The 23,423-nt window shown below is 41.9% G+C and overlaps 1 protein-coding gene across 1 annotated transcript in view; it reads right to left on the minus strand.

Annotated features, from left to right (window-relative positions):
- The window catches only part of ITGB6 (integrin subunit beta 6), a 163,321-nt gene that overhangs the window by 100,107 nt on the left and 39,791 nt on the right, over window positions 1-23,423 (minus strand). Inside the window, exons 3-4 of the mRNA XM_056533687.1 lie at window positions 16,368-16,444; window positions 602-681 (exon numbers count right to left, since the gene is read on the minus strand). Coding sequence (XP_056389662.1) covers window positions 602-681; window positions 16,368-16,428 — 141 coding nt within the window. The 5' untranslated portion in view covers window positions 16,429-16,444. The remainder of the gene's footprint in view (window positions 1-601; window positions 682-16,367; window positions 16,445-23,423) is intronic.

Consider the following 23,423-nt stretch of genomic DNA (forward strand, 5'->3'; position numbering starts at 1 on the left):
GGATCCTATTTATTAATTATGTGACTTGCAAATGGGACTTGTGAAGGTTATTTGTTGCACCAGATCCATTTAGGAGTTTAATAAAGGGAGTGAATACATATGCACTTAATCCTTTTTAGATTTTTATTTGTAAATAATTTTGAAATCCATGTAATACTCCCGCCCACTTTCAAATGATGAACTAATTAATCTGTGACAAAATGCAAGGCACTGTATTTCCAGAAACCAGGAAGGAAAAAGACCCAAAATGCGCAGATAACACACCCCATTTCTGACTCCACTCCCATCTAATACACATCTACAGCTGCCTCCGCAACCATTGTGATTTGTTTTCAAAATGATATGGACCCTTTAAGAGAACTTTGTTCACTCATGACCATATAGCGTGTTACAACACATTCGGCGGTAAACAAAGCTTATTAAAGGCTGTAGATGGCGGTTTATCCTGCTGCATATACGAAGAGTCTGCAAAAATAAAAATACCTAGGACAGCTGCAAAGAAAGCTGACGGAAACAAGAAGGCCGCGCCTGAAGCCTTTCATGGCAAAACATAATATAAAATGTACAATTCTTGTCATGCTACAACGGTTTACAGATTTACCTTCTGAGAACACCATGCACAGTGTGGTCCTAACTTCAGGCAGTCTTCACAAGTCATTGTACTTCCCAGAGAACAAGAGCCTGAATAAGAGACAAGCAAAAATAAAAGGTGTTTGTGAAATGGAAGAAGTTTGATGAGGAAACTTTTGGTTGGTTACAAAAATATAAAATAGATTTTAGGTTTAGTTTAAAGGTAAACTCCAATACTTAAAGGGGTACTCGCCTGGAAAACATTTTTTTTTTTTTTTTAATCAACCGGTGCCAGAAAGTTAAACAGATTTGTAAATTCCAGTACTTATCAGCTGCTGTATGCTACAGAGGAAGTTGTTTTCTTTTTGAATTTCTTTTCTGTCTGACCACAGTGCTCTCTGCTGACACCTCTGTCCATTTTAGGAACTGTCCAGAGTTGGAGCAAATCCCCATAGAAAACCTATCCTGCTCTGGACAGTTCCTAAAATGGACAGAGGTGTCAGCAGAGAGCACTGTGGTCGGACTGAAAGGAAATTCAAAAAGAAAAGAACATCCTGTGGAGCATACAGCAGCTGATAAGTACTGGAAGGATTAAGATCTTTAAATAGAAGTAATTTACAAATCTGTTTATCTTTCTGGCATCAGTTGATTTAAAAAAATTTTTTTCCAGGGGAGTACCCCTTTAACAACTTATCCCCTATCCCGTGGACAGGGGATAAGCTGTTATATATCAGAGTTTGTCTTTAAAGGGGTACTCCAGTGGAAAATAAGTGGAAAACAAATGTTTTCAAATCAACTGGTGACAGAAAGTTATACAGATTTGTAAATGATTTCTATTTAAAAATCTTTAGCCTTCCTGTACTTATAAGCTGCTGTATGCTCCGGATGAAGTTGTGTATAGGCTTTCCCAATCAGACCAAAGATCTCTCTGCTGCCACCTATGTCTGTGTCAGGTATTGTCCAGAGTAGAAGCAAACCCCCTTAGCAAACCTCTCCTGCTCTGGGCAGTTCCTGACACGGACAGAGGTGGCAACAGAGAGCACTATGGTCAGACTGAAAAGAACTACACAACATCCTCTGGAGCATACAGCAGCTGATAAGTACTGGAAGGATTCAGGCTTTTCAATAAAAGTAATTTACAAATCTGCATAACTTTTTGGCACTAGTTAATTTGAAAACATTTATTTCCACCGGAGTCCCCCTTTTTTTTTTTATTTAAAAAGAGAAAAAACTAGACCTACCTCCTGCCACTCCCCCAATGCCTCCAGTATTGCTGCCCTGCCTCTGCTGCAGGTCTCTTTGCTGGTGCCGGCACCTGGGGCCCAATAGACTAACATTATGAGTCTGTCTTGGTCTCTAGACGCAGAGCTGGGAGAGAATGCGCCAAGTGCACAATCACTTGAACACTCAGACCCTGACTAATCTTTGAGATATGTCTCTTGTTGCCCAAATCAGCCAATCAGAGCTCAGCTTTTATTTTTTATTTTTTTTACTATTGTGTATAAATGAAAGCTGAGCACTGATGGATATGGGCAGTAATATTTCTCAGTCCCTAGTCTTAGTTGTTCATTAGCTATGACTTCTATAGTAAACTGATACTATTCAGAGCGCACAAATGTTTATTCGTTTCCCTTGTCCTAACGTGACAGTGTGATTATTGTCATGAAAAATACACATTTACTTCCTTTACATGGACAAAAAAACAATCTACATGTAAATCCAGGTTAGTTTGGAAGTTCCCAGTATCTGTATTGTTTTTCACATGGCAGAGCTGGAAATGTATAAAGTTCTTCCTGTTTTTGGGAAAATAGTCTATTTAAAGGAGTACTCCCGTGGAAAACTTTTTTTTTTTTTTTTATCAACTGGTGCCAGAAAGTTAAACAGATTTGTAAATCACTTCTATTAAAAAATCTTAATCCTTCCAGTACTTTTTAGGGGCCGTATACTAAAGAGAAATCAAAAAAGAAATGCATTTCCTCTCATGTCATGACCACAGTGCTCTCTGCTGACCTCTGCTGTCCATTTTAGGAACTGTCCAGAGCAGGAGAAAATCCCCATAGCAAACATATGTTGCTCTGGACAGTTCCTAAAATGGACAGCAGAGGTCAGCAGAGAGCACTGTGGTCATGACATGAGAGGAAATGCATTTCTTTTTTGGATTTCCTTTTAGTATACAGCCCCTAAAAAGTACAGGAAGGATTAAGATTTTTTAATAGATTTACAGATCTGTTTAACTTTCTGGCACCAGTTGATTTAGTAAAAAAATTTTTTTCCATGGGAGTACCCCTTTGGGTAGCTCCCACCGTCCTATTTTTTTTTCTGTCCCTGCCTATTGCCAATCTATCCCTAACCCCCTCCCTGCTTTTAATTTTTCTTTTTATTATATTAAAAATAACTTTTTGTTTGCCTGGTAGTGTGCTCACTACCAGGCAGACTTCCCCAGCAGGCACCACGTCACTGATGCCTGCTGGGGACAACACTTCCGCCCTTAGTTTATCTACACATGGTGCCTCCAGCTGTTTCACCACTACAACTCCCAGCTTGCCCTGACATCTATTGGCTGTCAGGGCATGCTGGGAGTTGTAGTAGTGAAACAGCTGGAGGCACCCTGTGTAGATAAGCCATAAAAGTTAGTGCCATGCGGCGCTACGGCGCTAGCCCGTTCCCTCCGGCAAACCCCCATACCCCGTTCCCTCCATCACAACCCCCCGCGCATATCCCGCTCCCTCCATCACAACCCCCCCACCCCGCATACCCCATTCCCTCCGTTCTGATACCTGCAGAGTCCGGCAGCGGGCATGCAGGGACAGCGGCGACGACGACATGCACGGCAGGAGTGGCCTCCCAGCCAGTGGCCGGGGAGCCAATGCGCTTGCTCCCGCCTGTCTGATTGACAGGCAGGGAGCGAGAGCAGCCTAAATTAAAAAGGACTGATTGCCAGGCCAAAATCAGTCCTTTTTCAGGCGTGACGTCACGCCAGGCTGCAGCTGGCCACTAGGAGGGTGACCCCTAGTGGCCGGTTTTTATACGTAAATTTCACCCTGATAATAAAAAAAAAAAATAATGACAATATATTAGAGATATGTTGTAGTACATAAGTACTACAAGATATCAAAAAATAAAGTTGTGACAGTGCCCATTTAAGGAAAGGCATTTAAAGGAGTATTATGGTGCAGGAACATGTATCCTCTATCCATAGGATAGGGGATAAGTGTCTGATTGCTGTGACCCCCCCATGATCTCCAACACTGCACCCTGGTTGTCCCCAGGACCAGAGTGCATTAACCCCCGCCGACATGCCCCCTCCATGTATCTCTACGAGAGAGCCTGAGATACCCATATATCAAGGAGGTGTCCTCTAAGTCTAAAGGAAAGAAGGTTTCTACAACAGCAGAGATAGGGATTCTTTACTGTAAGAGCAGAGAGACTATTGAACTCTCTTCCGGAGGAGGAGGTCATGGTGAACTTAAAAGAGATCAGGAGGGGCCTGGATACATTTCTGAAGAGTAATAACATTTCAGGTTATGGATAATAGATTTATAGGGACAGAATATTGTACCAGGGATTTATTCTGATGCCATATTTGGAGACAGGAATGAAAGTATGAAGGGTTTTTTTTGCCTTTCTCTGGCAACACAGTGGGGACATAGGTTGAATGTGATGATTTTTTTTTTTTTAACCTTATGAACAATGTAACTGTGCTTGTTCCAAGAGCTATGTAGTAAGTGAATGCCTGGAATTCAAGGAGCCTCAGGAGTCCAAATGTGTTAACCCATTGGATATGCTGAGTCTCACTTAAAGGGGTACTCCAGCGAAAAACATCTTATCACCTGTCCAAAGGATAGGGCATAAGATGTCTCATTACAGGGGTTCCGTCGCTAGGGACCTCCACGATCTCTGGGCAGGCAGCAGCGGTGCCTGGAACACGGAAGCTTGGAGCTTCCATGTTCGTGACTAGAGATAAGCGAATGTAGGAAAAATTTGATTGGGCCGACTTGCAGAATTTTCCCCCCAAATTTGGTTTGGTCCTAATTTATTTGCGCCAAATCTCTATTAAAAAGTCTATTTCTGGCCTACAGAAAGCCTCAATTGAGGTGTAGAACACTTTGCCTTGCTGTAACACGCATAGGGTGTGTGCTGGGTTAGTGAAATAATACATGCAGATTAGAGGTGTTGCTATTAGAATCACTGTCGCAAAGTGGCTGGAGGTGACATCAGTATGAGGAGACCATATAGTGGCTGAATGACACAGCCTGGAGGGGACATCAGTATGAGGAGACCATATAGTGGCTGAATGACACAGCCTGGAGGTTGCGGCAGCATGATGAGACCATATAGTGCCTGAATGACACAGCGTGGAAGTGGCAGCAGCATGAGGAGACCATATAGTGGCTGAATGACACACCGTGGAGGTGGTGGAAGCAAGAGGAGACCATATAGTGCCTGAATGACACAGCGTGGAGGTGGCGGCAGCATGAGGAGACCATATAGTGGCTGAATGACCCAGCCTGGAGGTGGCAACAGCCTAACGAGACCATAGGGCCTCACAATTGAAAAGATTAAAGATATTTTTTAATATTTAAATTGAAGATTTCAAATACATGTTTTATTTAATGTGTCAGCAGCATGAAGAGACCACATGGCGGTACAGTGACACAGCCTGGAGGTGGCGGAAGCATGAGGAGACCACATAGTGGCTGAATGGCACAGCCTGGAGTTGGCGGCAATAAGAAGAGACCATATAGTGGCTGAATGACACAGCCTGGAGGTGAAGGAATCATGATGAGCCATATAGTGGCTGGATGGCACAGCCTGGAGTTGGTGGCAGCAAGAGGAGACCATATAGTGGCTGAATGACACAGCCTGTAGTTGGCATCAGCATAAGGAGACCATATAGTGGCTGAATGACACAGCCTGGATTTGGCGGCAGCAAGAGGAGACCTTATAGTGGCTGAATGACACAGCCTGAAGTTGGCTGAAGCATGAGGAGACCATATAGTGACTGAATGACACAGTCTGGAGGTGGTGGCAGCATGAGGAGACATAATATAGTGGCTGAATGACACAGCCTGGAGTTGGCAGCAGCATGAGGAGACCCTATAGTGGCATAATTACACAGCCTAGAGGTGTCGGAAGCATGAGGAGAACATATAGAGGCAGAATGAGACAGCCTGGAGGTGGCAGCAGCATGGGGAGAACATATGGTGGCAAAATTAGACAGCCTAGAGGTGGCAGCAGCATGAGGAGAACATATGGTGGCAGTATGAGACAGCCAGGAGCTGACATCAGCATGAGGAAAACATATGGTGGCAAAATGAGACAGCCTGGAGGGGGCATCAGCAGCATCAGCAGTCCTGAAAGTGACCCGGTGACAGTTGGTGGCAATACCAGTACCCGGTGATGAAATTGGGTGAAAAGAGGAGAACTTGGCATCAGATGTGTGGTATCAGGCTGGTGGCAAGTTCAAAATAGTAGCTGAGGTGGAGAAATGTCTGTAACTGGGGAGCAGCGCCTTAATTATGTTTTGCACTATCCATATTTGTAAAGTGTTGATGTGGTGGAAATCCTGGCTGATCCATGCCTGATTCATCTCGACAAAGGTCAGTCTCTCCACATTTTTGGTGTACAGACGAGTTCTCCTTGGGATGACTATGGCCCCCGTCGCACTAAACACCCACTCTGACGGCACACTACTGGCCGGGCAGGACAGCTTTTCCAGGGCAAACTAAACTAGTTGCGGCCACAAATCAAGTTTGGCTGTACAGAAGTACAGCGGATCTTCAAGGTGTGTTGGCATGGTCATGTCAAGGTATGCCACCACCTGTTGGTTCGGGTCCTGCTCCAGGTCTACCTGCTGCTGATGAGTTGCTTCACTAAGCAGGTGAAGAAAGCTACTCATCTGCCACTGTAGACTCAGGCTGCTGCTGGTGGACCTGGTACTGCTCCTGCCACCCCACCCCTTCCCAACAGCCATGGCAGTGGAAAGTGAGCGCAGAGGGCCCCCAGAGTCAGACCTGCGAGAGGATGGACAATAATGCAGATAGGCAACTAACTACGTAGGATCTCTCTGTAGTAGGTCAGTTTGTCCTCCCTCTCAGTGGGTGTAAAAAAGGCCCCCATTTTGTGCTGGTAGCAAGGGTCCAATAAGGTAGAGAGACAGAATTCATCCCACTGCCGAATGGCGACAATTCTGCAGTCACTACACAAGCAATTAAATATGCATCATGCCATTTGTGCAAGTGACGGAGGGGCTCCCTGCCTTCATCTCCACTGCATACTGCCACGGTGTGTCTGGATCCTCTGTCTCGGCTTCCTTATAAACCTCTGGCTGCTCCTCCTCTCCTGTCAGATTACAAGAAAAAATGCCCTTTTGGCGAAACCTAAACTGTGCTCCACTGTGCCCCTCCAGTTAAGCCCCCACAGGGCTCATGTGGCCGTGAGATGTGGGCACCATGTCTCCAGTGCCCTGACCAGCCATCGTTTCTAACACGTGTTGTATGAAATTAAGCAGTGGAATTCTGGTGACTGACTAATAATGTGGCTTCCTCAAAGGGCCTGAGCAAACAGCAGGTGTCAACTATGAGCTGCCACTGGTTCACATTGAAGTTACACAGGGGAGTTCCCCTATCCGCTTGGATCATCAAGAAATCGGTGATGGCTTTTCTCTGTTCATATAGTCGGTCCAACATATGGAGGGTGGAATTCCAACGCGTGGCAACGTTGCAAATCAGACTATGTTGAGGGATACCGTTCTGACGCTGCAGCTCAAGGAGGGTGTGCTTTGTGGTGTACGAGTGGCTGAAGTGCATGCAAAGTTTCCTTCCCATTGTTAGGATGTCTTGCAAATGGGTGGAACACTTCAGGAACTGCTTGAGAGCCAGATTGAACACGTGTGCCATGCAGGGCGCATGGCTCAGCCTTCCTTGTTGCAGTACAGACAAGATGTTCTTCCCATTGTCAGTCACCATGGTTACCATTTCCAGTTTTCGTGGAGTAAGCCATGCTCCAATTTCTTTATGAATCACTTTAAGCAGTTCCTCCCCTGTGTGACTCTTTTCGCCAAGGCAAACCATGTGAAGAACAGCGTGACACCGCTGTGCCCTGCACACATGGTATGCTGGAGGGGCACTGAGACTTGTCTGGGCAGTGGAGGCTGAGGATACGGTGGAGGATGATGCGGCAGAGTCGCACACTGTCACAAGACCAACGGCCTGAGAGGAGGAGGAGGAGGAAGCAGCATGACCTGTCCAAGTTGGTGTTGTGGCTGTGCAGGAACCACATTCACCAAGTGGGCCGTAAAGGACATGTATTGTCCTTGACCATAGTTACAGCTCCAGACGTCGACGCTGCCGTGCACTTTGGTACACACCGACAGGCTCAGGGACTGGCCCACCTTCTCTTCCACAAAATTGTGCAGGGTTGGTACTGCCTTCTTCGCAAAGAAATGATGGCTTGGCACTCTCCACCTCGGCTCGGCACAAGTCATCAGTTCTCTGAAAGGTGCAGAGTCCACCACTTGAAAAGGGAGGGACTGCAGCACCAGCAACTTGGACAGGAGCACATTCAGCTTCTGCGTCATTGGATGACGAGATCGTAGATCGTCCTCACTAAATAGTGGAGCTTAACCCACAGCATAAGATACTTCTGTGGGGAGGGAATAGCATAGGACAGAGGCAATTGGAGGACAGGGACTGCTCCCGGGCCATGTCAACTGAGGGTTGTGTCCGAGGAACCCACCGACTGTTGACTGGGGGTATCAGATGTCACTTGTGAGGAAGTGGATGACCGTGTTAGGCTGGGTTCTCACTACGTTTTCTACGTTTTACGCATACGGCGCAAAAATGAAATGAATGACATATGGGAGCGCATACGAAGGCATACGGGAGTGCGAGGTTTTAGCTCCCCCTGCCGTATGCGCTCCCGTATGGGAGAAAACGTAGTGTGAACCCAGCCTTAACCAATCGATGACAGCAGATGGGTTGCTTGTCGAGACAAGACCGTTAGCTGATACGGGGAGTTCAGGCCTCTTGCTGCGACTCCTGCTGCCACTCACCCCTAGTCTGCTGCGACCTCTGCCGGCACCTGATGTTTTAGGCCTCTGCCACTCCTCTGTGCACGTCCTGGCACTTCTCTGCCTGACATAATTAGTGCGTATATGAAGGGAGTACATTACGCTTCACTATGCTTAAAACAGTATTTGTCTACAACATTAGCTGGTGTTTACTTTTGGCTGGCCTTTCACAGTAACTAGGCCCTTGGGACTTTAACAGAAACAAAATGGTACACCACTTAGATGTAGGTATAGGGTATGCACTTATGAGGCGAGTACAATGCGCGCCACTACACTTAAAACAGTATTTGTCTACAACACCAGCAGGTGTGTACTTTTGGCTGTCCTTTCACAGTATCTAGGCCCTTAAGACTTTAACAGGAACAAAATAATACACCACTTAGATGTACATACGTGGTATGCACTTATGAGGGGAGTACAATGCACTTCAGTATGCTTAAAACAGTATTTGTCTAGAACAGCGGCAGGTGTGTACTTTTGCCTTGCCTTTCACAGTAACTAGGCCCTTAAGACTTTAACAGGAACAGAATGGTACACCACCTATGCACCAGGGCCGTCTTTAATATTGATTAAAGCAATTTTTTTTGCCCCCCCCCTGCCTGACCGACACACACGTTCACACTGCGGAATCTCCGTCAGGCGGCCGCTGCCGAAGGTAGGACTGCGGGGCACTGTGCCTTCACCATTGACAGCTATGCAGTACGCACGGAATTCCGCACAAAAAATTAACATGTTCTTTCTTTGCGCAGAACAATTTCAGTTGCGGAATTGTCAGCTGCAGAAATTCTGCAGTGTGAACGGGTATCACGGAAGACCCATTCACACTGATGATAATGTTTACAGCTCGGAATTCTACTCACGAAATTCCGCAGTGTGAACATACCCTAACAGACATACACTACAGACACACACTACAGACAGATACACTTACAGACACATTCACCTGGCCGTCCGTGGTTTCTTCTTTCCTGCGGCAGCCAGGACTGACGTGTGACATTGCTGACGTCCTCCTGCTCGGGTCTGCGGAGGAACATCACTTGCGCGACTTCCCCAGTCAGTCCTGGCTGCCAGGGCTGGTGCAAGGATTTCTGCCACCTTAGGCAAAACCTTGCCATACAGTGACTGAATAACAACGCCATACCAGAAAAGAACAATACCCCATATGGTGACTTAATAACACTGCCATACCAGAACAATACGGCCATACTTTGACTAACACTGCAACAACACACATCTATACACACACATACATACATATCTATGACCCCCCTCCCATGCAGGATATATTTCTCACATGCATGGTGTATATATATATATATATATATATATATATATATATATACATACTGTATATACTGTATATATCAGCGTTCCCCAACCAGGGTGCCTCCAGCTGTTGCAAAACTACAACTCCCAGCATGCCCAATTGCAGTTTCACAACAGCTGGAGGCACCCTGGGAAACACTGGTGTAATTGTGTGTATATATCAGCGTTTTCCAACCAGGGTGCCTCCAGCTGTTGCAAAACTGCAATTGGGCATGCTGGGAGTTGTAGTTTTGCAACAGATGGAGGCACCCTGGTTGGGGAACGCTGATATATATATACATTAGTGTTTCCCAGGGTGCCTCCAGCTGTTGCAACTCCCAACATCCAGAGGCAACCTGGGAAACACTGGTGTATAATATTATATATATATATATATATATATACAGAATCAATTCCCACCCAACCCCTCACATACAGGGCCGCTTACAGGCACTTACAGGGAGTGCCAGTGGCTCTGTCTTCCATGAGCACCGAAGACAGTAGCAGTAGCAGGACGGAACGGTAGGGAGGCGGCAGGACGGTGTTTCTTGTGCACTGACAAAACACAGTGCACTTTCTATCTCAATCTCTCTCCCTTCCCTATCAGTGCTTATAGGGTGAATTTGGGCTTGAGCTGAATCATTGCTGTTCTGTGCAACACACTGCCTTCTGTCTCTCTCTGTAATAGAAGAATAGAAAGGCTGTCCAGGCATGCTGGGAGTTGTAGTTTTGCAGCATCTGGAGGCACCCTGGTTGGGAAACACTGGGCTAGTATACCCCAGCGGCGGGACATAAGATATTTTTTGCCAAAGTACCCCTTTAAAATGGACAATATAGTGAAAGACAATAGAACAATAGGTTTGAGATTGTAGAAGTACAAGAAGATAATTTTATATTATTTTTTATGGCTCTATATGGGGAATGTATGGTACAATTATTTATCAACTAGGTAGCATTATTGTTAAAGGGTACCTCTCATCAAAAAATCTTTTGATATATTATAGATTAATGTATGCAGAATAACTTTACCATTGCATGTTATAAAAAAAATATGCTTCTTTCTATTTAATTTTCCACTTTGAAGAAATGACCACTAGGGGTCTCCCTACCAGTCCTGGCAGCAAGCATTTCAGACTCATGCTGGAGTCCTAAACACTACGAGCTGCCAGTCTGCTTTGTTCACAAAGGAGAACACTCAGAGCTGCCAGCCTGCTTTGTTCACAGCCTGTTTGGCTGTGAACAAAGCAGGCTGGCAGCTCTGAGTGTTTAGGACTCCAGCATGAGTCAGAAATTCTTGCTGACAGGACTGATTGGGAAAAATACAATAGAAAGAAGCATATTCTTCATTAACATGCTATTGGAAAGTTATTCAACATTCATTAATCTAAAATATATCAAAAGTTTATTTGATGAGAGGTACCCTTTAAATCACTGCAAGGCACTATTACATGATCACCTTACAGCTCTATTAGATGGGCACTATTTGGCATTGTTATTTACTCCCTGTTGTATGACCACTTGATGGTTTTATTATTTGGACACATTATGACACTATTATATGACCACTGCTCGGCACTATTATTTACTCCCTGTATGGCGCTGTTATATGATCGCTACATTGCTCTATTATGTGCGCACTGTAAGATGCCATATACTCTTAATATATGACAATATTGCTTGAGGGCTTTATGGGGATCCTATAACATAAATATTTGGGGACTGTACAGCAATACTATTTGTGCAGTAAATAGCACAAGTATGAGGGCACACATTTCTATTATCAAACATTACAAATATCCCGGGGTTTTAAGTTTCATCTTCATCCAAAAAATTGTATATGTATCCGTTACTCTAGTTTCTTTACCAATTTTGCGGCCACAAATAATCCCCTAGAACAATATACAGTCATGGTTCACTCATGTTATACAGAGGTTACAACATCGGTGGAATGCAAGTATGTAAACAATGCTTTGCCTGGGGTTACCTCCCAATTTGCTAAAACAGCAATTCTGCATATTGCACACTATTAGTTATTACTAAATTCTTCAGAAAACAAGTGACTGCAAAATTAGGGACTACACGTATCCTTATTACTTAGTTACATAGTACGGTTGATGTCCATCAGGTCCAACCAAGGATGAGAAGGGAAAGGGGTATGGGTAAATAAAGCATGAACCTTTTTTTCGGGACACTGGAGAAGTGCACAGAACAATGACAGTTACAAGTGACAGTTACAAATTTGCTACATTGTATCAATATTGATTCAAAGATGATCATGTTTGTAAACACCGGTCAAAACAGACATGTATCAGTGCTGGGACTGCATTATAGAGAATTTGCAATCCTATGCAAGACACCCTCAGCTCTGCTACCTGTGAATTCAATACCTTAAAGGGGTACTCCGGTGGAAAACTTATTTTTTTTTTCTTCTTAAATCAACTGGTGCCAGATAGTTAAACAGAGTTGTAAATTACTTCTATTAACCCCTTAAGGACCGGGGTTTTTTCCGTTTTTGCATTTTCGTTTTTTGCTCCTGGCCTTTAAAAAATCATAACTCTTTCAATTTTGCACCTAAAAATCCATATGATGTCTTATTTTTTGCGCCACCCATTCTACTTTGTAATGACGTCAGTCATTTTGCCCAAAAATCTACGGTGAAACAGGAAAAAAAATCATTGTGCGACAAAATTGAAAAAAAAAAACGCTGTTTTGTAACTTTTGGGGGCTTCCGTTTCTACATAGTACATTTTTCTGTAAAAATGACACCTGATATTTATTCTGTAGGTCCATACAATTAAAATGATACCCTACTTATATAGGTTTGATTTTGTTGGACTTCTGGAAAAAATCATAACTACATGCAGGAAAATTTATACGTTTAACCCCTTAAGGACTCAGCCCATTTTGGCCTTAAGGACTCAGACAATTAAATTTTTACGTTTTCATTTTTTCCTCCTCGCCTTCTAAAAATCATAACTCTTTTATATTTTCATCCACAGACTAGTATGAGGGCTTATTTTTTGCGCGACCAGTTGTCCTTTGTAATGACATCACTCATTATATCATAAAATGTATGGCGCAACCAAAAAACACTATTTTTGTGGGGAAATTAAAACGAAAAACGCAATTTTGCTAATTTTGGAAGGTTTTGTTTTCACGCCGTACAATTTATGGTAAAAATGACGTGTGTTCTTTATTCTTAGGGTCAATACGATTAAAATGATACCCATTATTATATACTTTTATATTATTGTTGCGCTTAAAAGAAATCACAAACTTTTTAACCAAATTAGTACGTTTATAATCCCTTTATTTTGATGACCTCTAACTTTTTTATTTTTCCGTATAAGTGGCGGTATGGGGGCTCATTTTTTGCGCCATGATCTGTACTTTTTTTTGATACCACATTTGCATATAAAAAACTTTTAATACACTTTTTATAATTTTTTTTAAATAAAATGTATTAAAAAAGTCGGAATTTTGGACTTTTTAAATTTTTTTTCGTTCACGCCGTTCACCGTACGGGATCATTAACATTTTATTTTAATAGTTCGGACATTTACGCACGCGGCGATACCAAATTTGTCTATAAAAAATGTTTTTTACGCTTTTTGGGGGTAAAATAGGAAAAAACGGACGTTTTACTTTTTTATTGGGGGAGGGGATTTTTCACTTTTTTTTTAACTTTAACTTTTACATTTTTTTACATTTTTTTTTTACACTTGAATAGTCCCCATAGAGGACTATTCATGGCAATACCATGATTGCTAATACTGATCTGTTCTATGTATAGGACATAGAACAGATCAGTATTATCGGTCATCTCCTGCTCTGGTCTGCTCGATCACAGACCAGAGCAGGAGACGCCGGGAGCCGCACGGAGGAAGGAGAGGGGACCTCCTTGCGGCGTTATGAATGATCGAATCCCCGCAGCAGCGCTGCGGGCGATCCGATCGTTCATTTAAATCGCGAACTCCCGCAGATGCCGGGATCTGTATTGATCCCGGCACCTGAGGGGTTAATGGCGGACGCCCGCGAGATCGCGGGCGTCGGCCATTGCCGGCGGGTCCCTGGCTGCGATCAGCAGCCGGGATCAGCCGCACATGACACGGGCATCGCTCCGATGCCCGCGGTTATGCTTAGGACGTAAATGTACGTCCTGGTGCGTTAAGTACCACCTCACCAGGACGTACATTTACGTCCTGCGTCCTTAAGGGGTTAAAATTGTCATCTTCTGACCCCTACAACTTTTTATTTTTCCGTGTATGGGGCGGTATGAGGACTCATTTTTTGTGCCGTGATCTGAAGTTTTTAACGGTACTATTTTTGCATTGATCGGACTTTTTGATCGCTTTTTATTCATTTTTAAATTATATAAAAAGTGACCAAAAATGCACTATTTTGGACTTTGGAATTTTTTTGCGCACACGCCATTGACCGAGCGGTTTAATTAATGATATATTTTTATAATTCGGACATTTCCGCACGCGGTGATACCATATATTTTTATTTTTATTTACACTGTGTTTTTTTTTATTGGAAAAGGGGGGTGATTCAAACTTTTAATAGGGGAGGGGTTAAATGATCTTTATTCACTTTTTTTTTTCCACTTTTTTTTTTGCAATGTTATTGGTCCCATAGGGACCTATAACACTGCACACACTGATCATTGTTATCCCATAGGGACCTATAACACTGCACACACTGATCATTGTTATCCCATAGGGACCTATAACACTGCACACACTGATCTTCATCATTGATCACTGGTTTCTCATAAGAAACCAGTGATCAACGATTCTGCCGCATGACTGCTCATGCCTGGATCTCAGACACTGAGCAGTCATTCCGCGATCGGACAGCGAGGAGGCAGGTAGGGGCCCTCCCGCTGTCCTGTCAGCTGTTCGGGATGCCGCGATTAGCCGCGGCTATCCCGAACAGCCCGACTGAGCTAGCCGGGAACTTTCACTTTTAGCCGTGCGGCTCAGCTCTGAGCGCGCGGCTAAAGGGTTAATAGCGCGCGTCGCCGCGATCGGCGCTGTGCGCTATTAGAGGCGGGTCCCGGCTTCACTATGACGCCGCGCCCGCCGTGATATGATTACTGTGTAACCCCGCGTTATATCAGAAGAGCAGGACCAAGGACGTACCGGTACGTCCTTGGTCCTTAAGGGGTTAAAAAAAATCATAATTCTTCCAGTACTTTTCAGTAGCTGTATACTACAGGCTTTTCTTTTTGGATTTCTCTTTTGTCACGACCACAGTGCTCTCCGCTGACCTCTGCTGTCTATTTTAGGAACTGTCCAGAGCAGGAGAAAATCCCCATAGCAAACATATGCTGCTCTGGACAGTTCCTGACATGGACAGCAGAAGTCAGCAGAGTGCACTGTGGTCGTGACAGAAGAGAAAACCAAAATGAAAAGCATTTTATCTGTAGTACACAGCTACTAAAAAGTACTGGAAGGATTAAGATTTTTTTAATAGAAGTCATTTACAAATCTAAGAAAATTGAAAATACAAATCATCACCTCAAGGCTAATAATACCAGGCAACCTGATACATGATATTAATGTAAAAATGGGCTAATTTTATGATGAACATTTGGTCACATTTAGAAAACTTTTTTACATTAAAGGGGTTATCCAGGCCAAAACTTTTTTTTATATATCAGCTGGCTTCGGAAAGTTAAACAGATTTGTAGATTACTTCTATTAAAAAATCTTAATCCTTCCAATAGTTATTAGCTTCTGAAGTTTTCTGTCTAACTGCTCTCTGATAACTTACGCCCCGGGATCTGTGCAGTTCCTATGGGGATATTTTCCCATCATGCACAGCTCCCGGGACGTGACATCATCAATGAGCCGTTAGACAGAAAACTTCAGAAGCTAATAACTATTGGAAGGATTAAGATTTTTTAATAAAAGTAATTTACAAATCTGTTTAACTTTCCGGAGCCAGTTGATATATATATATATATATATATATATATATATATATATATATATATATATTGCCTGTAATACCCCTTTAACATCATGTATCAGGTTGCCTGGTATTAGCCTTGAGGTGATGATTTATATTTAATATTTTCTTATATTTATGTCACACCTAGGTGTAGGTGTATAATCATTATACCTCGGCTAATAAATTGTGAGCTGCACATATTCGTTTTTTAATTTACAAATCTGTTTAGCTTAAAAAATAAAATAAAAAAGTTTTCCACGGGAATACCCCTTTAAAGGCAGTGGTCTCAAACGGTGGCCCTCCAGATGTTGCAAAACTTCAACTCCCAGCATGCCCGGACAGCCGTTGGCTGTCCGGGCATGCTGGGAGTTGGAGTTTTGCAACATCTGGAGGGCCACCGTTTGAGACCACTGCCTTTAAGCGACAGCACATCCCCTTAATAATTAACCCTCCATCTTACCTTGTACATGAGTTTTTCCATGCAGAAAGAAAGCTAAGAGCCAAATCAATTCTATCCCCATTCGTTTTTACTTCAGGCTGGGTAAATAAATAAAAAACAAACAAACAAACGTTAAAAATAATTAAAATAAATAAGATTATTGCAGTTGTTTCTTTTGTTGCCAAGAGAAAGTATCAATGGTTAGCTACATTGTATCACTTACATTCCCTGTATTGGAAAATAAGGTGTTCAAGAAAGTAGGTTGAGAGTGAGCTAAGAATGTAGGTTGACAAGGAATGAAACTTTCCGAACAGGTACAAACACCTTTCAACTTGGCCGTAACCACTTCCTTGTTTTCCTTATAAGGAATCCAGGTAAGACTAACCTAAAGAAGGTGGGGACGCTCGGCCAGGTAAAAAAAAAAAAGGACACTTCCCATGGTCCTAAAGACGACATGTGTTTCCTCAACCTGCCTCTTGGCACCGTCTTAAGGGTACAGCTCACATTTCAACCGGCAGAGTCAACACTTTCATCTGCACAAATGCAGGAATGCAGTTTTTTTTTTTTTTTTGTGCCGTGGTAACATAGTCTCTTAAAGGGGTACTCCGGTGAAAACCTTTTTTCTTTTAAATCAACTGGTGGCAGAAAGTTAAACATATTTGTAAATTACTTCTATTAAAAAAATCTTAATCCTTCCAGTACTTATTAGCTGCTGAATGCTACAGAGGAAATTCCTTTCTTTTTGGAACACTGATGACATCACGAGCACAGTGCTCTCTGCTGACATCTCTGTCCATTTTAGCAACCGTGCATAGCAGATGTATGCTAAGGGCAGCATGGTGGCTCAGTGGTTAGCACTGCTGCCTTGCAGTGCTGGGGACTTGGGTTCAAATCCCACTAAGGACAACAATAAATAAAGCATTATTATTATTATTGTAATAACGTCAGCAGAGAGAACTGTGCTCGTGATGTCATCAGAGAGCATTCCAAAAAGAAGAGAATTTCCTCTGTAGTATTCAGCAGCTAATAAGTACAGGAAGGATTGAGATTTTTTAATAGAAGTCATTTACAAATATGTTTAACTTTCTGCCACCAGTTGATTTAAAAGAAAAAAAGGTTTTCACCGGAGTACCCCTTTAAGTGCTGAACTTCATCTCCGGGCCGCAAGGATAGACGAGGACTTCAAGTGGAGACGAGGGGGTTAAAAGAGAGGAGCTCATTAAGCTCGCAGCACATGCCGAACCCTACCCCGAGCCGACGAAGGATATTATTATTTTTTATTTCCAGCCCTGAGCAGCCATGCACATGAAACTATTATCATTGCTTCCGTGCGTGCCAGATTTAATAAACCCAACATGCGATGCAGATCAATTTAATTCTGCGCCAGCCGAGGAGAATATGTTTGTAAACAGATACGCCAAAAGAAGATTATCGGAATATTTACCGTTATTCTTTATTCGGCGGAGGTGCCAGGTATAGATGCCTTTCTAAATCGTGGATGGCACCGTGCCTGGTGTTAATAGGATATACATCTCGCTCTCTCAGGACACGGCCTGAATACATAAGGATCAGCTTAATACCCCGAGCACAGGAGATTCCGAAAAAGTTACTGAAAGTCCAAGGCTCATCCTGCTGCTTGGCAAAAGACAATGTCTATCCAGCCCAATGAGTCGTACCATAATAGAAAGCTCGGTTCGCCTTCATGGGTAGACGTAAAGCGAAATAGCTGAGCAGTCAACTGTTAGGGGCGATAAATGTATATCTCTTAAAGGGTAACTCTCATTAAAATAAATTTAAATTTTTAATTTTTTTTTTTACCACGCCTTATGGTAAATAAAAAATATTTCTAATATACTTTGGCTTAAAAAAAGAAAGTTTTCTATGTTTTATTTGTACTTAAAAAAAGCTCAAGAGCACATTTTCCCCCATCTTATACACAGACTTAGGACAGAGGTCCAAACACAGGAAGTGCAGCCTGGAGTGCTGGGGGGGGGGGGGGGGAAGGGGGGGGGGACTGTCCAGCCTTTCTGGCACCAGTTGATTTAAAATTTTTTTTTTTTTTTCCAGTGGAGTACCCCTTTAATAGATGATGGTGGGCAAACCTGGTTCCCAATATGGTGCCCTTTTTTTTTCAAGCATTTCAAGCAAGTGTAAATGTTCATCAGTATTTTCCACACAGTGTCGCAAAACTACAACACCCAGCATGCTGGGAGTTGTAGTTTTGCATCAGCTGGAGTTTTCTATGTTTTTCTTTGTGCTTAAAAAAAGCTCAAGAGCACATTTTCCCCCATCTTATACACAGACTTAGGACTGAGGTCCAAACACAGGAAGTGCAGCCTGGAGTGCTGAGGGGGGTGTGTCCAGCCTCATCCAATCATAACTCCTTTCACACTTAACTGCCATATGCTGTTGGTTGGACACACCCCCCCTCAGCACTCCAGGCTGCACTTCCTGTGTTTGGGCTTCGGTCCTAAGTCTGTGTATAAGATGGGGGGAAATGTGCTCTTGAGCTTTTTTAAGCAGAAATAAAACTTCATTTTTTTTAAACAAAGTATATTACAAATATTTTTCATTTACCATAAGCAGTGTAATAGCAAAAATTTGTTTTAATGAGAGTTACCCTTTAACGTGATTTTTATTGTTTTTTTTCCCCAAAGGTTTGAACAAAAGGAACATTTCAAAAATGAACTTGGAATGTAATGTAGAACGAATAAATATGTATTCGTCCATGAAAAGACGATGTTATTAATAATGCATGTGTTGTAATAATGTTGCATTATATATAAACGTATGATCATTTATGTCATAACATCATTTAGCCTAAAGATACTAAATGTTTAACCTAAAAATTACTAACATTAATTCGTAGAAGCAAATCCCCAGAGCAAACTTCTCCTGCTCTGGACAGTTCCTAAAATGGACAGAGGTGTCAGCAGAGAGCACTGAGGTCAGACAGAAAGGAAATTCAAAAAGAAAATAGCTTCCTCTGTAGTAGACAGCAGCTGATAAGTACTGGAAGGATTAAGATTTTTTTTTTTTTTTTTTTTTAAATAGAAGTAATTTACAAATCTGTTTAACTTTCTGGCACCAGTTGATTTAAAAAAAAATTCCCAGTGGAGTACCCCTTTAATAGATGATGGTGGGCAAACCTGGTTCCCAATATGGTGCCCTTTTTTCAAGCAAGTGTAAATGTTCATCAGTATTTTCCACACAGTGTTGTAAAACTACAACACCCAGCATGCCCGGACAGCCTTCGGCTGTCCGGGCATGCTGGGAGTTGTAGTTTTGCATCAGCTGGAGTTACATGCCTTGAAGGGGTTATTCCAAGAATTAAAGTTATCACCTATCCTCAGTCCCAGAGATCAGATCCCCAACATTCACAACAATGGAAGTCCTTGTTCCCCAGAGGTAAAGATCTGAACATTGGGACCCCCACCGATCACAAGAACAGGGGTCCCTAGTTTTCAAGTACATGGAGCAGCAGTGTGTGTGTTCATCCTAGAAGATTGCTGTTCTCAGCTTTGTTCGGGAACCCTACAGAGAATGAATAGAACGGTGGTTGATCATGCACACTGCCGCTACAGTCACTTGGAGATTAGGGACCTCTGTTCTTGTGATCAGTGGGGGTCCCAGTGTTCAGACCCCCCCTCCCCCTGGATAGTTGATAACTTTAATGGAAACCTGCCAGAGTGTCCCAGTACCTTATACTAGAGATGGAGGTGTAGACGCAGCAACTTTTAGCCAGGATGGTGGTGACTAGTGATGAGCAGCATTTGAATTTGAATTTGCGATATTTCATGAATATATTGACGATTATTCGTCCTATGTTTGCGAAATTCGCATATTCCCTATGTTCATTCACTTAAAATTTGCATAAAATTTCCATAAAAATTTGCATGTGAAAAAACCCCATAAAAAACAGACCCACGTGATAGACCCATGTGATAGACCCCTATTCGCATGAAAAATTTGCATAAAAATTTGCATGTGAACCCCCCCCCCCCCCCCCAAAAAAAAAAAATAAATAAATGAACATTCGTCATTACGAATATATAGCACTATATTCTAAATATTCGCGAAATCACGAAGTGGCGATATTCGCACAAAAAATTAGCATTTCAAATATTTAGTGTGTCCCAAGAGGGTTTTTTTTTTTCTCGGAATTTCAATCAAACAAGTGAAACTTTATTCATATTGGAGTGAAAAGTTAAAAACGTATATGTTTTTCTCTTAAAAACGGATGCAACCGGACATAATTTTTCAAAACACTATACAGTTTAAAAATGCATACAGTTTACTTTTTTCCATACGGTTCCATACGTTTTTTTGCCATACTGATTGAAAATAGTCAAAAGGATGCAGCACTCTGATGAAGGAGGATGCTGCTTCCGAAACGCGTCATAGCCTTATTACTTGCTCCATTTAAATATATTAATACAGGATATGTAATAGGGCAAGGAATGAAGGTAAAAGGATATAATAAGGGGTTTAGAGGCTATGATCATTGGCCTGTATGTGACCCAGATATTGCCGATGGCAGCCCTGGATGTTATCAGAGTTAGATTGCGACACTTTCACGAAGGGAGAGGCTGCTCCCAAATTACATCAGTGCCTTATTGCTAGCTCCTAATGCAGAGTCATATGTGGTGGGAAGCAAGGAGAGCGGGTGCTCAATAAAGCTTTTCTGGAACCGAATTCTTGACTAAAGTTATTTTTTTTTTTTTTTTTTTTCATAAAAGTCAATAAAACACTTTAGGTTCATATATACTGAATAATACAAAACCCTCAAGATTTCTTTTTAAAGGGCCAGTTTACTTCCTTTGGATCATCCTTTTTGGTTATAAATGATATTCAGACTTCCTGAGGCTGTTGGAACCCTCAGTAATCAGCTGCGATCTGTAGAAGAACCAAGTACCAAATGTGCAACCCCCCTGCAGCGCCTCTACAGGAAAAATGGTGCATTGCACAGATCAATAGGAAAAATGTGATATTAGGATTGAACGCAACTTGCAATTTTTTTTTCTTTTTTTTTGTTAGACAAGATTACATTCAAATAATAAGTTATAAAGCAATTCTTTATACTTATTATTATTATTAATAATAATAACCCCAACAACATTAATAATAATAACAATAATAATATTGATAATAATATTTATAATTAGAGATGAGCGAACTTACAGTAAATTTGATTAGTAATATTATTATTATTCATAATTATTAATAATATCAATATTTGTAATAATATTATTATTTTTATTTATATTATTAATAGAAATGAGCAAACTTACAGTAAATTCAATTCGTCACGAACTTCTCGGCTCGGCAGTTGATGACTTATCCTGCATAAATTAGTTCAGCTTTCAGGTGCTCTGGTGGGCTGGAAAAGGTGGATACAGTCCTAGGAAAGAGTCTCCTAGGACTGTATCCACCTTTTCCAGCCCACGGGAACACCTGAAAGCTGAACTAATTTATGCAGGATAAGTCATCAACTGCCGAGCCGAGAAGTTTGTGACGAATCGAATTTACTGTAAGTTCGCTTATTTCTATTAATAATATCAATAATAATAATAATATTATTATTACAAATATTGATATTATTAATAATTATGAATAATAATACTAATAATAATAATATTGATAATAATACTAATAATATCAATAATAATATTACTACAAATATTGATATTATTAATAATCATGAATAATAATAATATTACTAATAATAATAATATTGATAATAATACTAATAATATTAATCATATCAATAATAATATTACTACAAATATTGATATTATTAATAATTATTAATATTACTACTACTAATAATAATAATATTATTGTTGTTCATATTATTATTTATTTATATATATATTACTTTGCGTATTACTATGAGGGCTTTCTGGACTTTTATTCTCTACTGTTCATCATTGTTTGTGAGAATGACCCCCCCCCCCCCTACCTTACTCTTTAAGACTCATTTGCATATCTGCATCCTTGTCCTTTCCCTCCTCCCATCTCAGTGTTTCCCAACCAGTGTGCCTCCAGCTGTTGCAAAACTACAACTCCAAGCATGCCCGGACAGCCGTTGGCTGTCCGGGCATGCTTGGAGTTGTAGTTTTGCAACAGCTGGAGGCACACTGGTTGGGAAACACTGTCCCAATCCCATCTCTATTATTTGCAGTGCACACGGTATTTATTTTACTTGTTTATTGCTTTTTCTGGTTTATGGCATAATATCCTTCCCCTATTCCTATTTTTTATATTATATTTTATACTGTTGTTGTATATGTTTTGATTTTCTCCATCTTTTCTCTAAGACAGATTGGAGAAATGAACGACCGTACCTATTATCTCATCGAGACAAGTTCGTTCTCACTTGAGATGACCGCTCACTTTTTTGTTGTCAGCCGATAAACCGTAAACTAGCGGAGATGAAACAGACTGTCACATTGTGAAACCTTTTAGGCTGATGGTAATGATATAAAGATGAAAGGCTAATGGTTTTCTCCAGCATGCGAGATGAGATGCGGTTACCTTTTCACTCGTTTCCCACCAGCGAGACGTTGCTAGAAAGTCACAATTTTAGAGCGAGCGTGTACAAAACACATAAGGGGAATATCCAGGAATCGAAAACCCAGAGCTAATTTATATTTCTCCAAAAAAACAGCGCCCCCCACCTGTCCTCAGGTCACGTGTGGTATTACAACATGCCTCCATTCACTTCAATTGAACTGAGATGCAATACCTCGCGCAACCTGAGGACAGGTGTGGTGGGCTAGAGATGAGCGAACTTACAGTAAATTCGATTCGTCACGAACTTCTCGGCTCGGCAGTTGATGAAATTAGTTCAGCTTTCAGGTGCTCCGGTGGGCTGGAAAAGGTGGATACATTCCTAGGAAAGAGTCTCCTAGGACTGTATCCACCTTTTCCAGTCCACGGGAGCACCTGAAAGCTGAACTAATTTATGCAGGAAAAGTCATCAACTGCCGAGCCGAGAAGTTCGTGACGAATCGAATTTTCTGTAAGTTCGCTCATCTCTAGTGGTGGCGTTTCTGGAAAAAATCAGCTTTGTTC

Source organism: Hyla sarda, chromosome 8 (genome assembly GCF_029499605.1).
Source record: "Hyla sarda isolate aHylSar1 chromosome 8, aHylSar1.hap1, whole genome shotgun sequence".
Classification (NCBI taxonomy): Eukaryota; Metazoa; Chordata; class Amphibia; order Anura; family Hylidae; genus Hyla; species Hyla sarda.